This window comes from Fusarium odoratissimum (genome assembly GCF_000260195.1).
Source record: "Fusarium odoratissimum NRRL 54006 unplaced genomic scaffold supercont1.5, whole genome shotgun sequence".
Taxonomy (NCBI): Eukaryota; Fungi; Ascomycota; class Sordariomycetes; order Hypocreales; family Nectriaceae; genus Fusarium; species Fusarium odoratissimum.
The window spans coordinates 1904623-1928074 of NW_022158691.1; the positions used below are offsets into that span (position 1 = coordinate 1904623).

The 23452-nt window shown below is 48.7% G+C and overlaps 9 protein-coding genes across 11 annotated transcripts; 4 read left to right on the forward strand and 5 right to left on the reverse strand.

Moving 5' to 3' along the window:
* Positions 1 to 43: 43 nt before the first annotated feature.
* Positions 44 to 3295, reverse strand: FOIG_04599 (CMGC/CDK/CDK8 protein kinase). Of its 3 annotated transcripts, XM_031202886.1 has the most exons (3): positions 2793 to 3295; positions 2573 to 2735; positions 44 to 1810 (listed from the first exon to the last, which is right to left on the reverse strand). In XM_031202886.1, the coding sequence occupies exons 2-3, from the start codon at positions 2673 to 2675 to the stop codon at positions 516 to 518; spliced, it is 1398 nt and encodes a 465-aa protein (XP_031068333.1). In that variant the 5' UTR covers positions 2676 to 2735; positions 2793 to 3295; the 3' UTR covers positions 44 to 515. The 3 variants fall into 3 exon arrangements, with proteins under 3 accessions (XP_031068333.1, XP_031068334.1, XP_031068332.1); XM_031202887.1 differs by having other exon boundaries at positions 44 to 2735; XM_031202885.1 differs by having other exon boundaries at positions 2573 to 3295.
* Positions 3296 to 3604: 309 nt separating this feature from the next.
* Positions 3605 to 5025, reverse strand: FOIG_04600 (actin-like protein 2; the record flags this gene model as incomplete). The annotated part of the gene is made up of 3 exons (XM_031202888.1): positions 4903 to 5025; positions 4400 to 4819; positions 3605 to 4335 (listed from the first exon to the last, which is right to left on the reverse strand). The coding sequence occupies exons 1-3, from the start codon at positions 4922 to 4924 to the stop codon at positions 3605 to 3607; spliced, it is 1173 nt and encodes a 390-aa protein (XP_031068335.1). The 5' UTR covers positions 4925 to 5025.
* Positions 5026 to 5130: 105 nt separating this feature from the next.
* Positions 5131 to 7143, forward strand: FOIG_04601 (uncharacterized protein). The gene is made up of 2 exons (XM_031202889.1): positions 5131 to 5353; positions 5416 to 7143. The coding sequence occupies exons 1-2, from the start codon at positions 5237 to 5239 to the stop codon at positions 6082 to 6084; spliced, it is 786 nt and encodes a 261-aa protein (XP_031068336.1). The 5' UTR covers positions 5131 to 5236; the 3' UTR covers positions 6085 to 7143.
* FOIG_04602 (uncharacterized protein) lies at positions 5131 to 7950 on the reverse strand. Its single transcript, XM_031202890.1, has 2 exons — positions 7723 to 7950; positions 5131 to 7665 (listed from the first exon to the last, which is right to left on the reverse strand). The coding sequence occupies exons 1-2, from the start codon at positions 7813 to 7815 to the stop codon at positions 6247 to 6249; spliced, it is 1512 nt and encodes a 503-aa protein (XP_031068337.1). The 5' UTR covers positions 7816 to 7950; the 3' UTR covers positions 5131 to 6246.
* Positions 7951 to 8352: 402 nt separating this feature from the next.
* On the forward strand, positions 8353 to 9227 carry FOIG_04603 (uncharacterized protein; the record flags this gene model as incomplete). The annotated part of the gene is made up of 1 exon (XM_031202891.1): positions 8353 to 9227. One exon carries the CDS (start codon positions 8353 to 8355, stop codon positions 9184 to 9186), a length of 834 nt encoding a protein of 277 aa, XP_031068338.1. The 3' UTR covers positions 9187 to 9227.
* A 355-nt stretch (positions 9228 to 9582) lies between these two features.
* FOIG_04604 (uncharacterized protein) lies at positions 9583 to 16526 on the forward strand (the record flags this gene model as incomplete). Its single annotated transcript, XM_031202892.1, has 4 exons — positions 9583 to 10898; positions 10948 to 11467; positions 11512 to 14909; positions 14958 to 16526. 4 exons carry the CDS (start codon positions 9583 to 9585, stop codon positions 16306 to 16308), a joined length of 6585 nt encoding a protein of 2194 aa, XP_031068339.1. The 3' UTR covers positions 16309 to 16526.
* Positions 16527 to 16878: 352 nt separating this feature from the next.
* Positions 16879 to 17922, forward strand: FOIG_04605 (uncharacterized protein; the record flags this gene model as incomplete). The annotated part of the gene is made up of 3 exons (XM_031202893.1): positions 16879 to 17391; positions 17461 to 17498; positions 17553 to 17922. The coding sequence occupies 3 exons, from the start codon at positions 16879 to 16881 to the stop codon at positions 17920 to 17922; spliced, it is 921 nt and encodes a 306-aa protein (XP_031068340.1).
* A 161-nt stretch (positions 17923 to 18083) lies between these two features.
* Positions 18084 to 19877, reverse strand: FOIG_04606 (uncharacterized protein; the record flags this gene model as incomplete). The annotated part of the gene is made up of 1 exon (XM_031202894.1): positions 18084 to 19877. The coding sequence occupies one exon, from the start codon at positions 19875 to 19877 to the stop codon at positions 18084 to 18086; it is 1794 nt and encodes a 597-aa protein (XP_031068341.1).
* A 606-nt stretch (positions 19878 to 20483) lies between these two features.
* FOIG_04607 (uncharacterized protein) lies at positions 20484 to 21070 on the reverse strand (the record flags this gene model as incomplete). The annotated part of the gene is made up of 4 exons (XM_031202895.1): positions 20484 to 20577; positions 20628 to 20663; positions 20725 to 20882; positions 20939 to 21070. 4 exons carry the CDS (start codon positions 21068 to 21070, stop codon positions 20484 to 20486), a joined length of 420 nt encoding a protein of 139 aa, XP_031068342.1.
* Positions 21071 to 23452: the final 2382 nt, after the last annotated feature.

The following is a 23452-nucleotide window of genomic DNA, read 5'->3' on the forward strand; positions in this document are numbered from 1 at the left end:
GGACTGCTCCTTTCTTGCTAACAGCAGTGCTTCCTCGTACTCTCTCTTATCCAGTTATTCCTCAGCTCTGGTATAGAGCAGATCAGCTCACGGCTTGTTGCATGCCGTTCAAGAACGTGGACGTGAGGACTACCACCCGCTGTCCTTCCCAGGATGGACCATCAACTTTCACCTGTATCGCGAATAAGCTGTAGTAAACTAATCTCCATTATATTAAACGCCGGGTATATGCTATAACAACCGCTCTATCTATCCGCTCGGCCCAAAACTGACAGCCATAATCCATGTATACAAAAACGCCGTACCACGCCGAATAACAATCAGGGATACAACCCTCTCCCTGACCGTCGATGCAAAGATTTCGTTACACACTGTCTACAGAGACATGAGGATGGGTGAGTAATCTGGCAGTAAACCATCTGAGGGTGAATAATTGGTTGAGGCCCAATGATCGGTGGGTGAACGACCAAAGGACGAACAGTTCGTCGGGCACGGCCTCTTACCACCTTGGAATCCTACTCCTTCTGCCTCTTGGCAGGCCTTATCAACGAGTCGTCCGGTAATCCACTCCGCTTCGTACCGGGAAGGCTACTCGTCCGTATATCGTTATCATCTTGACTCACTCGTCGACATGGATACTCGTTCTTGCAGCCCTCGAAACAATTCGCACTCACACGGTCGCCGGTTGAGAAGAAGGGAGATTGAAGAGCTTGGGCGGCTGTGAGACGCTTTGAGGGGTCGTATTCTAGAAGACCAGCAAGGAGTTTGTAGCCTTCTGAGCCGAGAGAGGCTAGTGGTGGTGTACCGCCGGGGGCGCTGGTGTGGTTGATAGTGCTGTAATACCACTTCTCGAGGTTCGAGCCGCCTGGGGGAGGGGGTGGTGGGTTGCGGGAGCCGTAGTGGCCGTGATGGTGATGAGGATGATGATGGCTGTGGTGACCGTGGTGAGATGATGCCATGGAGTTGGCGAGAGTGTTGAGTTGATTGTATTCGGGCATGGTCGGCAGAAGGGGCCATTTATCCTTTGTTGGCACACCCATGATCTCGATAATCTTTTGCATCTGGTTGCGTTGAAAGGGAACCGTCTTCTTGCTATCCATTTTGGCTTCCTCTCCTTTGAATATCGGCCTCAAGGAAAGAAGTTCGGCAAAAATACACCCAACAGCCCACATATCGATGGCAGGCGTGTAGTGATACGAACCTAGAATGAGTTCGGGAGCACGATACCAGATAGTAACGACAACTTTATCGCCGCTAAAGAGGGAGTGTAAAGGTTTGTCAAAACGACGTGCTAGACCCAAGTCTCCGATCTTTACTTCGCCTGACGAAGTGACCATGATGTTGGCAGGTTTGAGATCACGGTGAAGAACCCAGTTTATGTGTAAGTACTGACATCCGTTAAGGAGCTGGAACATGATACTTTTGATGGTTGCCGGGGGAATCGGATGTCGTGGCTGTTGTGTGTGATGATGGATGATTTGTAATAGATCGTGCTCGGCATACTCAAACACCATAAAGATACACTTGTCCTCAAGCATAATTTCGCAAAGACGAATGACGTTGATGTGGTGAAGTTCGCTGCAAAGGCTCATCTCACGGATCGCACTCTGAGAGATGCCCGTGTAGCTAATCTGCTCACCTTCCTTGTCGGGCTTAAACTTCTTGATAGCGAATTCACCGACAGGCTTGCCATTCCGGCCAACAGCCTTGTAGACCCGTCCATAGGTACCCGAGCTGATGAAGCCAATGATGCGGTAACGATCTGTAATTCGAACTTTGGGCTGATACCCGGTTGAGCGATCGTGAGGTTCTACATGACGTTTTTGGTAAGCGTGAGCAGGAAACCCGAGGCCGATGTGAGGACGAAGAGGCATCGCCGAGTATCAAGGCTTGTGTCTTGCTGGTGAGGTGTGCGTTCAACCACTCGGCATTGGCACGGAAGATGAGTGAGATGACGATGGTGAGTGATTGAGGCGAAATGTGAAAGGCTGGTCGAGGTCCACAGCTTTAATGACAAAAAGCAACGGAAGTTTATTAGACGCCGAAGACGGAAAAAAGAGAACGAGACACCGAAAGATTAAAACAAGCGATGACGATGACAGACAAGACAAGAGAAGACAAGTCGCTTCAGCTGATGAGACTTTTAAAAAGACGTCGAGTTGATAGTTCGGCCGAACCGAGACTGAGCTGAGCTGAGCTGAGTTGAGTTGAGTCCGACTCAGGCAAGTCGTTGTTCAAAGTCGACACCTCAGGATAATCATTTCCCTCTTTGGGCAAATATGCGGCAAACCCCGAGTGAGGCAAAAAAAGGACACTTTAAATAGGAGGAGAAGGACGATAAAAAAAAAGGAAAAGTAAATCAGAGTAGCTGATGACAAGATTATGTACGTGGAAATTGAGAATGAAAATTGAATGGACACGGAAGAGATACAAATGCATGCAACGGCTGAGTAGACTAGTGCAGTGTGACCGATATAGGAGACAAGGAACTTTAGATAGGCGATATATGCTCGCGAGATGTGACAAACCCAAAAGATGAGGATTATCAGAGAGGAAAATAGAACAGACTCACCCTCAAAAGACGCCTGAACACTCCTCTTCAAACTCCCCCTGACGGCACCCAAGCCAACGGATCCCGGGCCCGAAGCCCCCGTCGGCGGATTCGTTACACTCATTTACTCGCGCCGGAACCCTCAAAAAACGGAACGGTCCTTCCGAGCACTGTCTCCCTCTCTCTGTCCCCGTAAGCGGGATTCTCTCAATCAATGATTTGCGAGTGGAGTATCACCCACAGGAAAGGAGATTGGATGTGCCCGTCCGTATGTAGTGTACGCCGCTGGTATCAATTCAAAAGGGAAAAGGGTTCCCCGCGCGGGGAAAGAATAGTAATAAAGCGTAGGTAATGGATTTTCGCTTTCTCGTTCTAATGCACGACGCGTGAGAGTTGATAGGATGCGCATACGAGTTGTGTATCCCGTACTGCACCCTTTCTCCCTTTTTGACTTTGGCGCGCAGACTCTAGTAAAAACGGTATGGCACTGTAAGGTTTCTCGGGAACTGCAGCCGTTGTGCTCAGTTTCCAGTCTCGAAGCCTCTTTGCGGCGCGGATCTCTATTCCTTTGGGGAGAGACGCGATATGGGGTAATCGCTGCGGAGCCCCCTGTGGAGCTTGGGAATAAGATGGTTATGAGTCTGGCTGTGAAGCGATCGGTTGCGCTGGTGATGGGAGCGACTGCGACAGAAGATAAAGGTGAGAATGGGTTTGGTATGATTGAGATTCATGCCTCGTGTTCCAGAACTTTGCGACTGTTTGTCACATATTAGTGATGACTAAGCTGGCTTTTTGGTGTCAAGCTTGTTGGTGATGGTTACATTGGACACGCTTTTGGAATGATCATGAACTATACTTCTCATGCTATCGCTCTCAATGGTCTTATCATTGAAAGTTATCTAGAATGGTCAATTAGCTCAATTGACATCGACAAAGAAATGAGACCCCCAGTCAAGGCAACATGATCTTCATAACGTCTTTTCTTGCTGTCTACCACAAACTAACTTGAACGCAAAATACCATCCCCTCTAACAAACGCTCAGAGGCTCTCTCTTATCGCGGTCCCAATTTCTCAAGCACTCTAGTACCCTCCTCCTCCCACTCCGCCTTGGTAACCCACATACTCTCCTTGTCCGCCATAATGTTGGCCAACACCGCTCCACCAAGGAACACCATGTGTCGACGTCGCGGAGGATCTTCTATCCGCACCTTGAACTTGCTCAAACGCTCAGGGTTGCCCTGCAGCGCTCGTGTGAGCCACAGCTGCTTGAGCTCCTTCTCCAATCGCGACGGAAGACCAGGATACATGCTGCTACCACCAGACAGAACAATAGCCTTGAACAGAGACGAGCGAATATCAACATCGGCTGATTGGATGGTGTTGAAGAGGAATTCGCCCAGACCGGGTGATTCGCTATCGACGAGGTGAGGCTGGAAGAGACACTCGGGCGCTTCGAAACGCTCGCTACCAACGCGGATCACACGTCCGTCCGGCAGGGTGTAATCCTCAACGAGCACAGTGGTGTCCTCGCTCAGGCGCTTGTCGAGCTCCAGGTCGTATGACACGTAGCATAGCTTCTCCTTGACCTGGCGGACGGTTTCGAAATCGGCGGTTCGGTTGAGAGCGTAGCCGCGACGCAGCAGCAGCTTGATGAGGTTGCGCGTGACGTCTCGGCCAGCAACGTCTAATCGCTTCGTGAGGTGGTTGAGGACCACGGATTCGTAGACGGGCACAATGTGTGTGACACCATCGCCAGAGTCGACTACGACACCGGAGCTAAGCCCTACACCGCATTGGTTAGCACTAACTTTTGCGCAAGAAGCATTGGAGCTTCTGGGTAAACTCACCTTGAGCGTATAGAGCCAGAACGGCCTGGATGGCGACGTAGACACCGCCAAAATTATATCTATCAAACATAACCTCGCACATCTTCTCTCGGTTCTTAAGAGGGTTCATAGGAGGCTCCGTCAAGAGGATCTTCTGGCCCGTAGGATCGACCTTGAGCTTCTCGTAGAAGGTATAATCCCAAAGATGTTCCATATCGTCCCACTTCTTAACGATGCCGTTCTCCATGGGGTAGCTGATCTGGAGCATTGTTCTCGCAGCGGCAGCTTCGTCACCGCACATGATATCCTTGATGACAACATCGCTATCGGTCTGCTCCTCGGAACGAAGGATCGGTCGGCCTACGATGGAGGGGTATTGATGCTCGGGGAAGTTCTGCGCGGCATATCCGACCTTGAGGAAACCGGTGCCTCCGTCGAGGACTAAGCGGTAGAGGTTAAAGTCAGCTTCCGTCAGGGGAGATATGGGAGCTTCTGGAGCTTGCGGGGAGAGAGGGGAAGCTTACCAATGGGTGGAGGGTTAGACATTATGGCGATGGGCCACGACGGGGGATATGTATTGGGAGGGTTGTGAGGCCGAGGAGGTGTCGTGTTGGTATATGGGAGCTTCAGCTTAGAGGAGGTTGAGGTGGTCGTCAGTAGTGGGGTTCGAGTGGCCGACCGTCGTCAGAGGTGGCTGAGGCGGATCACGTGGCGCCCCGCGAGCTGTTTAGTTGCCGTCATGTAGAAGAGACCCCTCTCAAGAGAAGTGAGAGAATTCAGTGTAAGAACAGTTTTAGAGCTTCATCAAGCTGTAAATATATTACTTTATTTTATCGTCGAGTCTTTGTATCAGCCATCATGTCCGAGCTCCGTTTCCTCCGGCGGAATCTCCGCATCCTCGTCCTAAACCCAAACTCATCCACCATCATGACAGACGGCATGGCCAACGCCATCCGCCAAATGTCACTCCCAGACGTATGATACACAGACTAAAACAACAAGTCATCAATTCTACACAGGCTGATGTGTCACAAAAGTCAGTTGAGATATATACCTACACAGCGCCTCCCCACTCCGCCCCAGACAGCATCAACGACCAAGAGGGCATCGACCGCAGCACGCAAGCCGTTCTCGATGACCCCAAGATCGAGGAGGAGCTCGAGTCTGATAAGTACGACGGCGTTCTCGTTGCGTGCTTCAGCGTTCATTGCTTGGTGTCGAATTTGACTAGGTATCGACATCTTGCAGTGACGGGGATTTTTGAAGCGAGTATTCTCACGTCTCTTTCGCTGATGGCTGCGCCGGATAATGCAGGAAAATGGGGAATCGTCACTACTGGAAAGTGGTGGGAGGACCATTTGTCGCATGGTGTTAAGAACTTCCTTGGGCAGGAGAAGGACGGTGTGAATAGCAAGTTTGCTGGTGTTTTCTCGTCTGGGCTTACGGCGGGTGACTTTCACACTGTTCCTCCGGAGAAGGTAAGGGAGAAGCTCAAGGAGGCGACACGGAAGTTGCTTAATGAGGGACAAGTGTCGGTTGTGCTCATGGGATGCGGTGGTATGGCTGGTTTGGAGGAAATCATCCGATCAACGGCTATCGAGGAGTACGGCAAGGCTGATGGTAACCTTGTCTACATCATCGATGGAGTAAAGGCGGGCGTCATGCAGTTGGAGCAGATGATCCGCAGCAAGCGAATCTTTCGGTAAATCAGCAAGCGCTTCGTCCTATCTGTAGAGCCATATCTGCGAATGTCTAGAGTACGCTGCTTGAATACAAATGAACAAATCATTCCACACGTGCACCTCCCGCTTTATAGCAATTGTGAACGCTCATCGATGATATGTCAAGGCGGCATTTGTCGCAGGCTTCTAATCAACGCGCCTTGTCCTGCCCCAAACCTCATCAACGTCCTTCTTACCCTTAGTTTCTGGCACGTTCCAGAACACAAAGATAGCAGATCCAGCGGCTAGACCTGCAAAGATAAAGTAGACCCATCCGTGGCCACCTAGCAAATCGTTAAGAGCTGAGTTTACGATTGGGAAGAATTGAGCGACCAGGAAAGTCGCTGCGTAGTTGGCTGCAAGACACCAGCTTTGCGTTGCGCCAACAGCCTCTTGTCCGACCAGCTCGGAGGAGATCAGGAATGGTACTGGGCCCAGACCAACTGCGAAGAAGCCGACGAACGCCACGACGGCAATAGCTGAGAGGATCTTGATTCCAAAGATGATCGAGATAGCCAGGATGAGCGCGCTTGTTCCTTGTCCGATAATCGAGGCAAGGAGGCAAGTCTTGCGACCGAGACGATCTGGAAGAGGCGCGCATGCGATAGTGGTGAACAAGTTAACAACAGAAACAAGAATAGTGAGCAGAGATGAAGAAACTGGCAGCAAGTCGGCAAGAAGAGACACGGAGTACATGATGATCGAGTTGACACCACAGAGCTGCTGGGCAAACATAATGCCCACGACAGCGACGATTGCAGGCCTGGTGTCAGGATCCCTCAGTACTTCGAAGAATCCAAGATGCTCGGTCCGGTTCTTTGATGGTGATTCAGAGGCACTATCCGCCTGAAGCAAGCCATCTTCCTCGGAAGCATCACGGTCATCTGAGTCCCAGGTCTCAGTCTCCTCATGAATGTCGTAGCCGTTGCCACGAATTCTCTGGAGGGTCCGTTTGGCCTTGGGCGCATTTCCCTGTGCTGCCAACCACGATGGACTCTCTGGGACAACGAAGAGACCCAGAGTTTGCGCGGTTGCGATGAAGACTCCAGTAGCAAGAATCCATCTCCAAGCAGTGCCGTAGCTCAGGAAGAATCCCATGGTCTGAACCACCAGGATACCAAAATTGATCGAGATCTGCGTCATGAAGCCAAACAGCCCACGTTCCTTGGGTGGTGCAATCTCGCTGATGTAAAGAGGGATAACGACAGTCGAAGCTCCAGCTCCGATACCAGCAAACAAGCGACCGAGAACCATGACGAAGACGCTTCCTGCGACGGTCTCAACAGCTGCTCCAAACAAATAGAGGAGACCCGTGATGCGCATCGCAGGAAGGCGTCCCCGTTTTGACGAGAAGGGTCCAGAGGCCAAAGCTCCCAACAGCCCACCAAGCATGAAGATTGAAGATATCGTCGCAAATGAAGCCTCGTCCATGGGAATACAATGGGGCATGAAGCCAGAAACAGCATCATCGTCTTTCGGTTTGTAGACCAGCCCTTTGATCTTGTCGAGGGCGGAGATCGATTTCTTGCGGCATGTAATAACATCCTGGGGTGCGTTGAGTTCAGCCTAGAGGGTTATTAGCTGGATAATTATCATGGTGATCTGAGCTTTGGGGAAACGTACCAAGTGAAAACCGAACTGCAACGACCCCAGGGTCGTGATGGCGATGAGCAAGATCAGATACCCGCTGACATCGCGGAGTCTGATACCGGCCATTCTGGCGGTCGGATATTTCGTCGATAGAATGGGTTGGTGAAGGGGTAAGGTTGAGGGTTCAAGGTGAGGATCTGGGGTAGCTCGAGTTAGCTTGTGATGGGGGTGGGTCCACGTGCGCTGTGGCGTGGATTACCCCTGTCTTTGACCCTCCTGCGTTCATCATGACAGTGGATTGGAATGAGAGTTTTCCAAATCCGGGTTATTGGAGGACAGCGAGCTGATTGACCTTTATCTGAGTATTTTATGAACTTTTGAACCGAGTCTTTCCAGGGTAATGATTTCTCGTATTGATTTGACTAATGTTGAGCTGTGATACGTATGCATGTTGGTTCCTTATCACCAAAGTCTGCCGATTACCCGGAAGCTCAGCAGTCATGAGAGTTTAGTTCTCCCAAAGGCTATTGCAGATACTTCAAATACGTGCCAAGCCCCAATTAGTTCCCGTTCCTGTTAAACTTGTTAGGATTATATATGATTCGCTGCTGTCAAAAGCCATTATACTTTGTGTAAATAATTCGTTCCCGAACTACCCTGAACATGTCGGAAGTACCCATTGACGAAGAGAAACTACTCTATTTCGAAGAACGCAACAAAGACCAGAATGAATCGATAGTCTTCTTACATGGTGGTGGAGGCAGTCATGTTGAGTGGAAGTTGGTTGCTCCCCAGCAATCACTGTCCTCTTATCATCTAATCCTCGTTGACCTTCCGATGCATTCTGGATCCTGGGACATCGGGCGCCCGTTGACACTCGCATCAGCTGCTGACGAAATATGCAAAGTCATTCAAAAGCACGCCCACGGCGGAAAAGCACATGTTGTTGGTCTATCTCTGGGTGGTTTTATTGCTCTCGTTCTCACATCTCGCCATCCCGACGTCGTGTTGTCGACGTTCGCAACGGGTGCTTATCCTTACAGGGGGATGTTTAAGTGGTTCATGGAACACCCGATGGCGATGTCGATTGCGAACTGCATACAGAACATCCCTGGTGTGCTTGAGGCATCGCTGCGACGGCAGGGAATTGACTATGAAGAATGGCTTGCCGAAGCGAAGAAGAACCACTCACCAGAGAGGTCCAAGGCGATGAATAAGGAGCTCAGTACCTTTAGTATGGAGGATGTCAAAGCTGTTGCAGATTCTGGAGTCAGAACTTGTGTTATTTCGGGAGGGAAGATGGATCAGATTGATCCTGTACGAGATATGGGTGTTATTCTGAGAGAGGGAGGGCAGAAGAAGGGAGTCAAGAATGAGGCTGTCGTTGTGAGAGATGCTTATCATCCTTGGCATTTACAACTGCCAGAGTTGTTTGCTGCTGGAATTGCTGCTTGGGTTCAGGAGAAAGAGTTGCCCGAAGAGTTTGAGATCTTGTAGCCTAGTCAGATCCAGGTACAGCTGTGAGAAGAGCAAGGACAACTTCTACAGGATAACAGAAGTTCTTGAGGAGATCACGATTGTTCTAGCCATGTTATTGGAAATTCCGTTTCGCAGTAAATCCAGCCAGACAGGTAATAACGTACGGGTTGAAATAGGGTATTTTGCCGCTTTCAAAGGCCTGGTCTGAGGTTGGGTGCGACTGCTTTAGGCAGAAACTGCAGTAAGGCACCTTCTGCGTGGAGGGCTGACATGACTTGCATGATCTCACCTTCCTATCAGCCGCACCATGCGGGGATGGCATGATAACTCTCGATATCCATTTCTCGGGGTAAAGTTAATTTCTTCAATAATGATCAATATAGAAACGCAATAATACTGCTACAGCCACTCGCCATGGCCGATCCCCTCTCTCTTGCTGCTAGCATCGCCGGCTTGATCTCACTTGCCGATCTTGTCTTCAAAACCACATACAAATTCGTCAGAGCCGCCAAAGATGCAAAGGATGAGATCCAGAGCCTTGTCGACGAGATTAATAATCTCGCAAGCGTGTTGCGACGCCTCGAGGCTTTGACATCAGATCTGGAGGATGAAGGACAATCCTTCGACCCTACATTGAGGAACCACTATCTTAATCACTGCTTCAAGACCTTCAACAGGATTGAATTAAGAGTCAAGAAAGCCTCAGAAAGCTTCAAGAAGTCCAAGTTTGACGGCATCGTTCGACAGCTCAAATGGCCCTTCTCATCATCGGAAACGAAAGAGCTTCTGGCCGAGCTGTCTCGACATAAGGAAACCATTAGTGTTGCCTTACTTGCCGACTCAATGCGGAAGATACAACTGTCGCTTTCAAAATCCGATGATATAGACAAGAAGATTACGGCGTTAGGAGAGGTGGCCAGAAAGATCGAGATCAACACCATGATAGCCATCAATGACCGAAAAAAGCGCATTCTTGATCATTTCATGAAAGCGAATCCACAACTCGCACTACAAACAAGTATCAGGCTTCGTCATTCAATGACAGGACTTTGGCTGACTGAGTCGCCAACTTTTATTCGTTGGCTTGAAACACCAGGCTCCAAGCTCTGGCTGACTGGCATACCTGGAGCAGGGAAAACAGTCCTCGCTGGCTCCGTCATTCAAGAGGCCCTTTCTCGCAGTTACGCTTCTCGCAGGATAGGAGTGGCATTTTTCTTTTGTGATTACAAGGAATCCAAAACGTGGGACACAGTGAATATCCTTGGTGCACTGGCTTCTCAACTTGCACGTCAAAACAATGAATCATATAATGTCCTAGACGCGTATTACGAAAGTCTCTACCCACCAAAAGGACTCCCACAGACTGCAGATATAGACGAACTACGAGCTCAGATCAGCCAAATGTGTGAGACTTTCGATCAAACCATTATTGTGGTCGATGGTCTCGATGAGTGCGATGATTTGACTGATGAAGTGGTGGACAGCTTGATCCAGGTAGCCGCCTATTCTGAGAGACTCTCAATGGCCCTTTTCAGCCGGGATCACTACAACATTCGGGCACGGCTCGAAGAAGAATTCGAACCTATTCAAATAGCAGCACATACTGAGGATGTTGAACTCTACGTCAATGCCGAAGTTGATAAGAGGATTCGCACACGACAACTGCAGCTGACCAGTGCGCATATGAAAGAGGAGATCCGGAGCGCTTTGGTGGGAAAGGCTGATGGGATGTAAGACCCAACGTGATTGTGTACTACAAGCAGAAATAACGGAATCTAGGTTCAGATGGGTAGTTTGCCAGCTTGACTACCTGTGCAACTGTGCTCATGACCAGGAGCGCCGCGAGGCTTTGGGCAAGCTTCCGCCTGATCTTCCTGAGAGCTATCGTCGCCTTCTTGAGCGAGTTAACAACTGCTCTGTTGGTGTACAAAACATGGCCCAGATGTGTCTTCACTTCATGGCTGTGGCAGATCCAAAGTTGACAATAGTTGAGCTTCGACAAGCAGTCTCAACACCAGCGATAGGTGCAACTCTAGACGAGAGCAATATTGTACCGGAATACGAAATACTAAAGAGGTGCAGCAGCCTCATCCGGAAATCTACAAATGGGAAGTACTTCGAGTTTGCCCACTTCTCTGTCCGCGAATTCCTGGAAGACGAGAAGGCAATTTCTCAAACGACTGGCATAGAAAAGTACTGGATTGCCCGATCCATGACAAACTTCCTGCTTGCTAGACAGTGTCTAAGGTTTCTTCAGATGGAGAACTTTGATAAGATGCCTGATGAACCGAACAAGCAAGTTGCAGCCACTCGCCAAAGGGACAACAGCTACCCCTTCTACAGACTGCCGCTATCTTATGGATCAAGCTCACAAAAGATGGACTCGGTGACCCCGAAATTCTCGAGTTAGCAAAGTCTCTGTTCCAGCCTTCCAAGCGAGCATATTTTATGTGCTGGGCTGTTGAGGTCTTCAAGAATGTTATGTATGCCACTGGCATCGGGACGAGATATGAACAACGGAATGGGACTGAAAAACATGCTTGGAGGATAGTGATGGTCCCTTCGTTTAAGCCATTGCACATGGCTGCTGCTTTGAATCTTCCAGAGATATGCAACTTTTTGATCAGAAATGGTTCGGATGTAAACTATAAGCTGGATTCCGCAACCCCTCTAGACCTCGCATTAATGTCTGTTTTGGCAGTTCCTGGACTGCCAGAAATGAGTGGGGAGAAGGACCAACGTCACGATCTTATGAGGACCCCGAGAGATGAATTCTTACCTTCATCTCGTCGAAGAAACATGACGGTTGACTGCTTGATGCATGCTGGAGCGCGTTCTTCAGACCATTTGATCCCACCCAATACGCTTTCCGTTTTCTCTATCGCCTGCTTGTTTGCATCAATATTTCATGACCTTTACCCCGTTTTTCGGTGCTTGTGCGCTTACACCATCCCCTCAGTGCCTGAGGTCAAGGTGCTTCAAGAATGGCTCGTGGCTACTGAAACTTCAAATCATGTGGCAGAAGTATCGACGCGCATGCTCTTGAAATTCCTTAGTTCAACTGGAGCATACAATACCGACTGGGGTGCTGAGATGGGCCTGATTGTGTGGAATTGGGCCCAAGAATGTGACTTCTCCCTAACAAGAGATTTGAATTTAGTCGGTTCTTGCGCCTTGATGTCGGACGATAATTTGGTTTCCCAAATTGTTTCAGCTGTTTGCAGCGACAATATTGAGCTGCTCAAGTATTGCGTCGAAGATAGGAGACTGAAAAACCAAGTTCGATATTCCGGTCCGGTCAACGGCCTTTTACACCTGGCAGTCAAGCATAACGCCTTTAACGTCTTCAAAGCTTTGGTCAACGCAGGGTTCGATCCCTATACCTACAACGACAAAGGCGACCTACCAATTCACTTGTGCGAGCGTCAAGGCAGCTCGCGACCCTTTAAGGTCTTTAAAGATCTTGGAATATCTCTGGTCAGTCAAGACCGAGATGGCTACAACAACTTACATTACTGGGCTCAAGACCGTCCCTTGAATTATGAGTTTGTCAATGGGATATTTGATCTAGATGCAGAAGAGGCGATAAAAGGGCTTCAGACAAGAACATTCCGTGGTGATACGCCATTGACTATGGTGTTCAAAAGTGCTGGGGAGAGCCCAAGAAGTGAACACCGGGACCTTGACTTGAATAGACTCTGCCTTCAGGTTCTGGGATTCTTACAGAGATACCACCGAGAAAAAGGGAGTGACACGAGCCTAGTGACCGGAACGAGCGTCAGCTGCCTGAGGAAGGCCTTTTCCGAGTTCGACAGCATGATAGGGACCAATCCTACACCATTGCACAAACTGAATGCCTGGATCTCTCTGAGTCAAGTCCAATTACTTACCAAGCTTTATCCAGAGGCGCTTAATTCCAGACTTAATGGCAGATTACCGCTTGAGACGTATATCAGGTCTACACTCGACAATCGCAAGGATCCGGAACACAATATTATCATGAGCCTTTTCCCTGACAATCTAAGAGACTCTGAGTCGAGCGAGAAGCAGAGCTTGTGGCACTTTGCCTGTTATCTACCAGACAACGACCGGTACAGCAAGGCACGATACATGAACACGATTGACTTTGGAACGATGATAGAAATCATGTTTCAACGTGGGGCGATGCGTGTCTATGAGGAACAATTCAAAGAAAGTGGATTGAAACCACTTCTTTCCAATCATCAAACCCCACTGATGTCTGTCATTCGTGATGCCATCCTACAAACCAAGTATTGGAATGGTATACAAGACTCTGACTCGATATCTCTCTTGTTCCAAGATGTGATAAATCGTGTCAACCTCGACATGATACGGCTCCTCGTCAAGTATGGAGCCAACCCCCATCATCGTGTGAATGGCCAAACACCATTTGAAATCGCATTTAGTGCTCGCGTGGCGATTGATCTCTGTAGCACTGAGGAGGGAGCTGAGGTTCTCCATAATCTATTGGAGTGTTGCAGCATTGAGGAGATATTGAAGGATTCTTCTGAAACAAGCAACAATTCACCTCTCCATACGCTTGCCACATCGGAGGACGCAACCAATATCATTTGGTTGATGGAAGCGCTTGTGCAACGTGGATTCGATGTAAACAATGTCGGGTCAGGTTTTCTTGCAACAACTCCTCTCGTCTATCACCTCCAACAGTCTTCTTTCCAGTTTGCAGAGAAATTGCTAGAATTGGGAGCGGACCCTTCTAGGGATGCGATTCTCGCTTGTATTGTCAGTGACAATCTATCGTTTCTACAGAAGATTTTAAATCAGAAAACAAATCCGTCGGCAATATTCGGATGGTCTGATCCAGTGACCTTCAATATCCAGCATCTTGACCAAACAGCAGTGGTAAAAAACGGGAACGCATTCCATTTGGCATCAGCCTGTAATAGCGTTGCATGCATGGAGGTTATTCTTGAGTACGCTTCAGAAATGGACAAGGCTTCGATATCAGATGAAGGGCTAACACCAGTACATATCGCTGCCTATGAAGGTTACGTCGATATCATGAAGCTTCTTTTTAAAAAAGGGTTCAACGTGATGGCAGAAAGTCGATTTGGCTTCACTCCAATACACATGGCTGTATTGGGCGGGAGTCTGCCTACAGTCCAATGCTTACTTGAACATGGTGCCTCTCAAACTCTAGATGCAAACGGCAGGACCCCAAGGCGAATTTCTTTAGAGCTTGGATTCGACGGTATCTACGAGTTCCTGGGAGGGGATACTCGAGGTGGCTCTAAAGAATTGTCATCTTTTCAAGAACTCGCCGAATCAGTTGAACCAATAGAGCGCTTGGCAATCTCGTTCGAAAGAGCCATGGAAGAAGAGGACTATGAGAGCATGAAACTCTTGATTTATCAAGGGTGCCCTGTCGATGTCCCACTCCCATCAAGGCAAGGATTGTCCGCACTTCTAGTAGCTTTGGAGGAAGAGAATCTTGTCATGGGGGAGTGGCTGTTGCAAGAAGGAGCCAGTGCTTTGCAAGCGGATCTTGAGGGCGAAGTCTTGGAGAACGTGATCGACATAGCTGCCGGCCGATCAAGTCTCAATCCTTTGTTGCCAGAACTGTTTCTGAAGTATCTTTTGGAAGGTGGCGATTTGAAATTTGGGTTTGAGCTCCCATTGCATGAAGCAATCGACAAAGGGAACACCAAGGGTCTCGAGATACTACTTGAGGTAGCAGAAGAGTACCCACACTATATCAGGTAAGCAGATGTAAGGAGTGTGACGGCAAGTAACTAAACCTCTTATAGGTCCTCACACATGTTCAAGGACGTACTTAGCTATTTGTTGTTGAGGGATTTCTCCTGCGAAAACAGCTGGCAAACCTGGATACATAGCGCAAGCACGACAGCACTACATAGCGCTGCGTGGAATGGGAACAAGAAGGCAATCTCGCTCCTGTTGAATAGGGGAGCTGATATTGATGCGGCCGATTCGAATGGATGGACGCCTCTCATGTATTCGAAAGATGCTGACACAGCACAGCATTTGGTCTCGCTTGGGGCATCGATGGCTGCAGTTTGCAGGTTCGGATCACTTGCGTCATTGATCAACTGGTTTGGTGATAGTCTGTTTGATGAAGCGCACCCTGTCAGCTTGTCACGTTTACCGAGGGAGTTCTTGACTGTGTCAGATCCACCACGATTCTCGACAAATTGTGAGGAAGTGTCACCCACCCCCGAAGCTTTGGACAAACTACTTAAGTTGAAGTTCGATCTGCTGGGCGAGGATGAGGCGGGTCGGAGTATGATGCATTATATCTTGGGCGAAGAAGATTTAGTTGATTGGATGTTGGGCTCTGATCAAGATCTAAGCGGAACGACCCCTTTTCCGTGGCACTTGGAGTGGTGTGGATTTTCTGATCTTGCTTTTCTAACCTCTTCATTCGAGAGGCTTCAAAAGAAAGTGCCGGCTGACCTGTTCCGCAAAATCCTGAATCTTGAGCCATCGCGTGGCTGGAGTCCTTTATGCCACGCGGCCGCTTTGAATCGCGTTGATATTGTCGCGAACTGTCTTGAGATGGGCGCTGACATCGACTTTGAAGGTTCCTGTTTTGGATCAGCGGTCATGAATGCAAGCGCTTGCGGGAGTCTGGATACCGTCAAGCTCCTCGTCCGCAATGGGGCTTCAGTAACGTACATGAGCAAGAAGGGGTTCATAAGCTGTTTTCTGGTTGCTGGAACAGAAGCTGTGCGGGAATGGCTTATTTGTGGTCGATTCAGGGACCAGATGCGTGTTGCCTCTGAAAGTGACTCGGGGTGTCCTCAGGAGGAGGTTCCCTGGGGTGGGTACGTGGAAGCGAGAGTGTTGCTTTACGGCGGAAGAGCCCGGTGGCCCGAGGAGTCGACTTTGGATTATGCGAAGAGACTGTCGAAGATGAAGAAGAGGTGGCAGGGGCAGGTTCTGCGGCTCTACGTCGAAGGAGCGAGCTCATCCTCTGGCACAGATTCGGATACTGGATCTGAGGGAGATGCGGGGTCCAATCTGGAGGTTGAATTTAAGTCTGAATATGATCTTCGGTCAAGGTCTATCCGCTCGCAGCTCAGATACGCGCCTTACCTCGTGTCTGATAATGGATCAGGGTCCGAGAGTGAACTGTGAGAGGAAAGATCAGGAAAGCAACGATTCGGCAGCGAGGCATGGAATCTGGGAAGGAGGTGGTATATGAGTCATGTTTGGATGATCTCCTTTTGTCACTTTTGTCTTGGTGATTGTGTTTGCAGAGGAGTGTTTGGCTTGAAGATTGGCCAAGTTTTGCTGTATTTGCAAAGAAAAGGGAATCAGTCATGGGAAAATAAAAACATATTAAAGCTGCGCACACGACAAGAGCGGACGAAAGGCGTGTGAGTAAAGGAGACGAAGGACATTTGACAGTTATGTCTGAAACGCTGAGCCATGCAGAGGAAAGAGTGAGTGTGCTTGCACTGATAGAGGGGTAGTCTGCCATATAGGGTTTTGAGGAGCTCGCATGACCCTTTTGTTTATCCGTAGGCATGCAACTCTAGTGTAAAATATTTCGTAATCCTCTCGTCTCCCTGCTCCACGACCTGCACGCAAACTCGACCCACACACAACCAGCACCAACCGTGTTTGGATACGGTTCCTATCACCAGCTGAGTATACGAATAGAGTTCCAACAGAGTAGCCTCTGTTGTCTACAAGACCGGTAAAATGCAGGCCGCCGAGTATGCATCCAAACGGGCCACGGCCACGATGCACCCATCCACAGGTGTCGACCCTACCAAGAACCACGGTACATACTGGAAGACCGCCCTGCTGACTGAAGAGCGCGACTGGGAGAAAGTCCCTCCCCCTGCGCGTGATACATTCACCCTGTCTGACATTCTCGGTCAGACAGACCCTCATCTCGCCGTCGTCTCCCGCACCGGCCTCATCGCCATGTCTCTGCAGTACTACCAGCTGCCCGGTGAGACTGAATGCCGCCAGCACTTCTTCTTCGAGCTGAACGAGAATGTGCTCTTTGCCGACGAGGACGGCAACCGCACTGCCATTCATGGCTTCGCTATGTGGATGGCGCCCACTGCGGATGGCAAGGCCGAGCTCACTGTGCGATTTTGTTTCAAGAGTGAACCGTTCATGGATCCTCTTCTGATCTTTGAGTTTGACGTCGAGAATTCGAAGAAGGACCCGAAGGAGAACCTCATTCTGATCGATTTCATCAATGTTCTTCAGGGTACTCGTGCAGGATTGCCGGAGGGGGAGCGTACCAACTTGTTGCGATTCAAGTTTTAGGAGACTGGTGGCAAGTTGTACGGATACCGCGACGCTCTGTAAGTTCACCTCTCACCTCTCATTTTTTGTTGAGCGTAGCTAACATGACATAGTCTCCAGTGGATGATGCGCCTCCACAACGCCCAGTTCCTCAGCTGGTCCTGCATCGGCATGGACTTCCTGGAAGCCAACTTCGCTGGCGACGGCGAATACATGGGTGATCTCAAATTCGACCTCATCATCCACAACAAGTTCAAGTCCGACCCCAACGAGCTTGGCGATAACATGAGGAGGATCATTGACGTCGAGAAGACGCCCATCAAACGCGGTGTCTGGCTCGACGAGACATTCACCCGCCCTCTCAACTACAAGCTTGCGAAACTGCCGTACGAGGGCCCCCCGGCTTGGGGTGATGCCGTGAACAATGCGTCTGTTGATGAGTGGTTTGAAGAGATTGATGATTGGTTTGCTACGGGGGAGTGATGGAAGGATGTGCTCATGTTTTTGGGATGGTCAATGGCTTGGTTTCACGGCGGTGATTGAATCATGGAGGTTTATCAGGATGATTTCACGACAAGATTGAAGAACGAGGGGATGGAAATGAATTGCTCAGTAGCTACTTGAAAAGCGCTATATATACCGAATCAACAACGGATCGGTGCAACAGACGGTGCAAGCCTGATGAATCTCGAGTCTTCCGTGTCAACGCCAAACATGACCGCCTCCGCCCCATCACTCATCGTCTTCATCTTATCCCACGGTCTGTAGCCGCTCAACTCGTTATCCCACCAAGAGCCCCTCACAGCATGTGCGATAGCAAGGAACGACGCTGGAAGTTGAGGAAGATGCTTCATCCTATTCCGAATGATGTCGATGATCGAGACAGATACCGACAAGAACAGCATGACTGTTACGGCAATGAGAATACTACAGCGCACGATGTACACTGATTCCGTGATGTGGGAGAGCATAGGAACAGATGAAGTACCGAAATATCCAGCTGTGCTGATCGACACGATCGCGTGAGCCATGTTGCCAAAGAAGTGACCAAAGTCTTCCGCCGTGGGAATCGCGTAAAGAGCATCGAGGGTATCGTCAACAATGCCGATTTGGTTGCGGAAGATGTACCATGGAATAGCAGACATGTACACGCCCAGCGCATCGAGAGCATCTGTGTCAAGCGCTGTTTGGTTGGACCCTGGGGCTTCGGTGCAGGATGTCATTATCGTGCCGTTGAAGGTGCACGAGCCAACGAGCCATCTGATGGAGGGCGTGCATTTCGTGCGAGAGATCCAGTCTCCTCCGTCTGTTTGCACCAAACTCTTGTCGTTGCCTCTGTTGCGTAGAGCGGTTTCGTTGATATTCGGGATAGATTTCGTAGCTGAGAGGAAGTACGTCGTGCCTGACGTTGGGATCTTGTTTGTGCCGTGAACTGAGGCGTTACTCCAGAGTCGAATTCTCTGTGAACCTTGAGAAAGCAGCTCGATGCTCTCCACGCTGTCATCAGGGAGGGTGAAGTTGTAAATCGTGTTGCCGTCCTCTTTGTAAGAAGTATAGTTCACTTCAGTAGCTGCCTCGCATGCAGCGGTCCAGTTGAAGAAGACCAACCCATCGTAGGTCGTGTTTGTAGCAAAAGTGAGGTTGTGAGTAGGCACAGGCCCCAAGACGCCAGAGTCAACATTGGCCAACGCATTCTGCGAAACAAGACTCCCCACAAACGTGAACACCGTTTGAGACAAAAACGTATCATTCTTCGAAAGCGACGGATGAAACTCCAAGTCCGGACTCGCACCCATCGCAGTCGAAAGCGCCGTGACGTTACTCCCCACTGCATCCCGCGCAATCGGAACACCCACAACACCCCAGCCCTCCTTATAATGCCCATACGGCCCAACAGTAAGCGACAGCGTTCCCACCGGCACAAGCAACGTTCTTGTTATGATCAAAAAGGTATGCATGACTCCATACCACCACGAATACTTCATAACAGCCGGTAGCGTCAACAGCGTAACACCCTCTGCGATATCATCCAGATCTCTAATCGCAACAGGTTGCTGCGTCGTGAGCGCGAATAAATGCAATCTCCGAAAATCAAAGACGACGAATTGAACGAGTACAGCTGCTGGTGCTAGGAGGGCTGAGAGCGCAATACCAGAGTAGAGTTGATCAACGGGTACAGAATCGCCTGTTCGAAAGACTCGACGTTTTGAAGCATCGTTATCGAGCAGTGCGCCGGTGTACGACCACGCTACGCAGAATATGGCACCGACTAGGTATATGCCAAGAGTTATGACATACCATTTCAGCCAACTATCCAACTTATACAATCTTTTGAAGTCTGTTGTTTGAGGGATGGGGGAGTCGCTTGCTAGACCGGGGTTTTTGTCGTCGACCCGGTCTTCTTTGTCGAGGGAGGAGTACACCGCCGGTGTAGCCATGATGTTTGATAGTCTACTGCTGTGTTTGGGTGTTTGATGGGGAAAATGGGGAAGAAAAAGTCGGTCGGAGGTGGAGGTTGGCATAGGACAAGACGGACGCGGTGGACGGACACGGACACGGACATGGACTATGGAGATTGTGGGGTCGGTGTAAGCAAATTTAACTTGAAACCGGCAATTGATCGCTCATCCTATGAAATGAAGTATAAAAATATCTAGGACCTATCATATGAGAAAAAAGAAGTTCTGGAGCTTAGTAAATTACTTCGGATAGAATGTCGTAGGGCTGCAATGCTGTTTGCCTAAGACAGCCTGGGTTTGGGTTGGACTTTGTGTGAGGTTGACAACCCAATCAATCACGTAGCTTCAAGTTTGAGATGCAGTATTGAATATCAACAGCAAACATAAATAATAATGAAATCTGTAGCAGCCTAAGTATGGTTGTTAGTCTTTGTCTTTGGCTTACATAGCAATATAAATAGAAATCAAGGCATAAAGATATTGTTCAAAGAGAGATAAGGATATGATGTTGTATTCTAATTTCTAGCATATACGAGAAGTCACTTCACTGTATGTCATTGAACTCAAGACACACTGGCCGCTGCCTTACTGAGGAACATTGCGGATGTCGACCATGAGGTGTCCATTGCCCCAAGCAGGGTTCTGTCCTCGAACCTTTCCATCGGCTCGCGTGCAGCGGCTGAGAATCGTTAGTAAAGCAGCAGTTGGTATACTTGGAAGAAGACTTACTCCATGACAAGACCAGCACCTCGAGCAACATCACGGCTGAAATAGAAATTAGCAAAAGCCCTCAAAATACAAAATCGATTTTCACAAGCAAACTCACCAAGGAGAAGAAGAGGTTTGGTCACTGTTGAGTCCAACGGCAAGACCCGTGATCTGAGTGTTTCCGCGCCTGCAGAAGGACTGGCCAGAGACACCAGCAACACAGGCTTGGTCACCGAGGCTGGCGAGGTAGTTGATGCACTCGACTGCTTCGTTGACCTTTGAGATGTCAGTAATTTGGATCGAGCTGGAGACGAGCAGGACATGAGACGTACGTTGGCCAAAGTGTTTCCAGGAAGGTTGTCCATGCAGCTGGTATCATCACGAGCTTCAAGAGGCTGAGGAGCAGCAAGGGCTGAAGAAGCAGCGGTGAGGAGGATAGCGAAAGAGGTGATGAAGTTGACCATTTTGGCGGTTGGAGTGTGAAGAACAAGTTGAAGAGTGAGTTGAAGTTGTAAGTCGTGATCTGGTGAACAAAGGACACCATATAGACGGGAACCCTCTCTTTATACTATTTCCATTTCTGAAAACTGTAATCCATTTATCCGCCCCAATGATATTATCTTCACCAGCCTCTTGCTACGTTACCACAGGATCCTCAATGAGGCAGAGTCGCATTGAGCCCGCGAAATTCAACCCGAGGCTATATCGAAGGACAATGCTAAAATTGGTATATCCGGAAGAGCCATTCAGAGATCGTCAGTGAGAAACGGGCTGGAAGTACAGGGGGCACCCATGGTTATTCTTGAGCGGTACGCTGACAACGCATGGATTTATGCCGCAAGTGGCAGGAGGTCACACAGAAGCGGAATTCCGTTCTGCGGCAAATTTTGACCGAATTTGAGATTCAAAGCTCTTCTTACTACTGTGAATACCATATGACTAGGATTTGATTCACATAGCAGTTATTTCTAGGCCCGGGAATTAATTGTTAGACGTTGCAATGTGATTAAGTTAGCTCTTGAGTTATAACTATTCCCGCCCTATGGCCGTTTCAGCCCAACCAGCACAGAAACATTGACCACAGCCCTATCTTGTCAATTGAAGATCCCTCGGGTCGCTCGGCTTGTGATTGGTAGGCGGATAAAAAGAACCCCTATGTTAAACACTCAGCAAGTCTCCCTTTGCTAGCTTTCTTGGGATAGTTTTATTACTCAGCCCCCAGAGGCTTAGCCTCAGCATATATGCCGAGAGCTTTTGAGGTCATGTGTTGGCATCTGATTCTGCGGTCAGCTTTGCTCAGGCACGCGGGAATATGAATTGTTCTGGAATAATTGCATCTGCCGATGCGGTGAGGGTTGATACCGACGGCGAGATTTTGATCAGAGTGGGTTGAACTTAGATGTCACATACATTGAGCACCTTTAGATATACGTCTCATGATATGTAAGTTTGAACCAGTAGCATGAATAACTTGGACAAGAATTAAATATAAACGTCATTCTAAAACCCATCAAGTCTCTTGAGAAAGCTCACCTCGGCCTCGAGCTACTTTCAGCGAGGCTATCGCTGGCTAAAAGATTGAAAATTGTCTCCTCCGGTTTCCGATTATTGTCGTGAGGCTGAGTCCTGCCACGACGATACAGGATCCTCAGGGATCACTTTGCATTAGCCAGTCGCAATAGAGTCACGCAGGAAACACTTTCCCGAAGCTCAAAATCTAGTGACGGAGAATATTTCATCGAAAGTGTCCGTAAAGTCCGGGCCGTCGGGGATTTCCTAATCGAGCATACCACAAACATCTCATTCTATAATACTAACATATTTAATAAGCAAGTGTCCCAGATAAACAAGTGTCCCAAAAATCCTAACCTTCTCAATTAAATCGGCAATAAAAACACCACAACCTAGTAAATCAATTAAAATCAGTCGCTATACTCTTCCATATTAACCTTAATTACCTCCTAATAGGTCCTTGCATTATACCCGGCCTTACCGCATTTGCCATAATACATAACCCTCGGTCCCTTCGACCCTCTGCGATCACCACTTCTCAACGACTCAGCCGCTACCTACATATTAACATCCATCTAATCAATTACTTATAATGCCTCTTCTATAGTTAAAGGTCCTCCTCTCTATAATCTAGTTCTTTTCCCCCTTTAGCGCCTACCTACTATCTGATTCTCTTATTCAAGTTGTTTTACCCTATCCTCTAGTAAGACTATCTTATAGATAAGAACGCTTACTGCCTTTTTAAAATGCCTAACAGCTTTAAGTATTAACTCCAGGGAGCTGCTCTTGTAATTAATGATCTATGCCTTTAGATATTTGGAATAAGATTAGGCCTCTAGTATTATCTTTGGGGTCCTTAAAGCCCAAGGGGTTAAAGGTGCTATAACCTCGGCAGGAGGCGTTGGGGTCTGTAATTGCATATTAAGCTTTAAGATAATATTTTCTGGGTTAAGGGGAGTAAGCCTGGCTCCTCTAAAACCTCCCTGGATATTATATTTAATAATAGTAGCTTGGTAGGCGGCATGGAAGGCGAGAAAGAACTTAGTCTTAGAAATATGGTTTATAAAGCATCTAATTAGATGCTCTATTTCTTGCCTATAGGCCTTTTTTAGCAGTCTAAAGTAGCCGATATTAAGAGGCTAGAGTAGATAAGAGGCATAAGTAGGTATATAGAGTATAATAATCTTCTTCTCCTTATAATATCTTATAAATTCGGCCAAGTAATGGCTTTTATGACTATTAAGAATCAAGAGACAATAAGAACTAACTAATTAGTGTCACAGCGCAAGACCAGACTAGGTTACCCTAGACCGACAGGCCAAGTGGATCTCAGT

Excerpts from the sequence above, each read along its gene's own strand:
- FOIG_04599 (XM_031202886.1), bottom strand. The coding sequence starts at position 2,675 with ATGAGTGTAACGAATCCGCCGACGGGGGCTTCGGGCCCGGGATCCGTT. Across the intron at positions 1,811-2,572 it reads TGTTCAGGCGTCTTTTGAGG|AACCTCACGATCGCTCAACC; the intron begins GTGAGTCTGTTC and ends AACGTCATGTAG.
- FOIG_04601 (XM_031202889.1), top strand. The coding sequence starts at position 5,237 with ATGTCCGAGCTCCGTTTCCTCCGGCGGAATCTCCGCATCCTCGTCCTA. Across the intron at positions 5,354-5,415 it reads GCCAAATGTCACTCCCAGAC|TCAGTTGAGATATATACCTA; the intron begins GTATGATACACA and ends GTGTCACAAAAG.
- FOIG_04602 (XM_031202890.1), bottom strand. The coding sequence starts at position 7,815 with ATGGCCGGTATCAGACTCCGCGATGTCAGCGGGTATCTGATCTTGCTC. Across the intron at positions 7,666-7,722 it reads TGCAGTTCGGTTTTCACTTG|GCTGAACTCAACGCACCCCA; the intron begins GTACGTTTCCCC and ends ATAACCCTCTAG.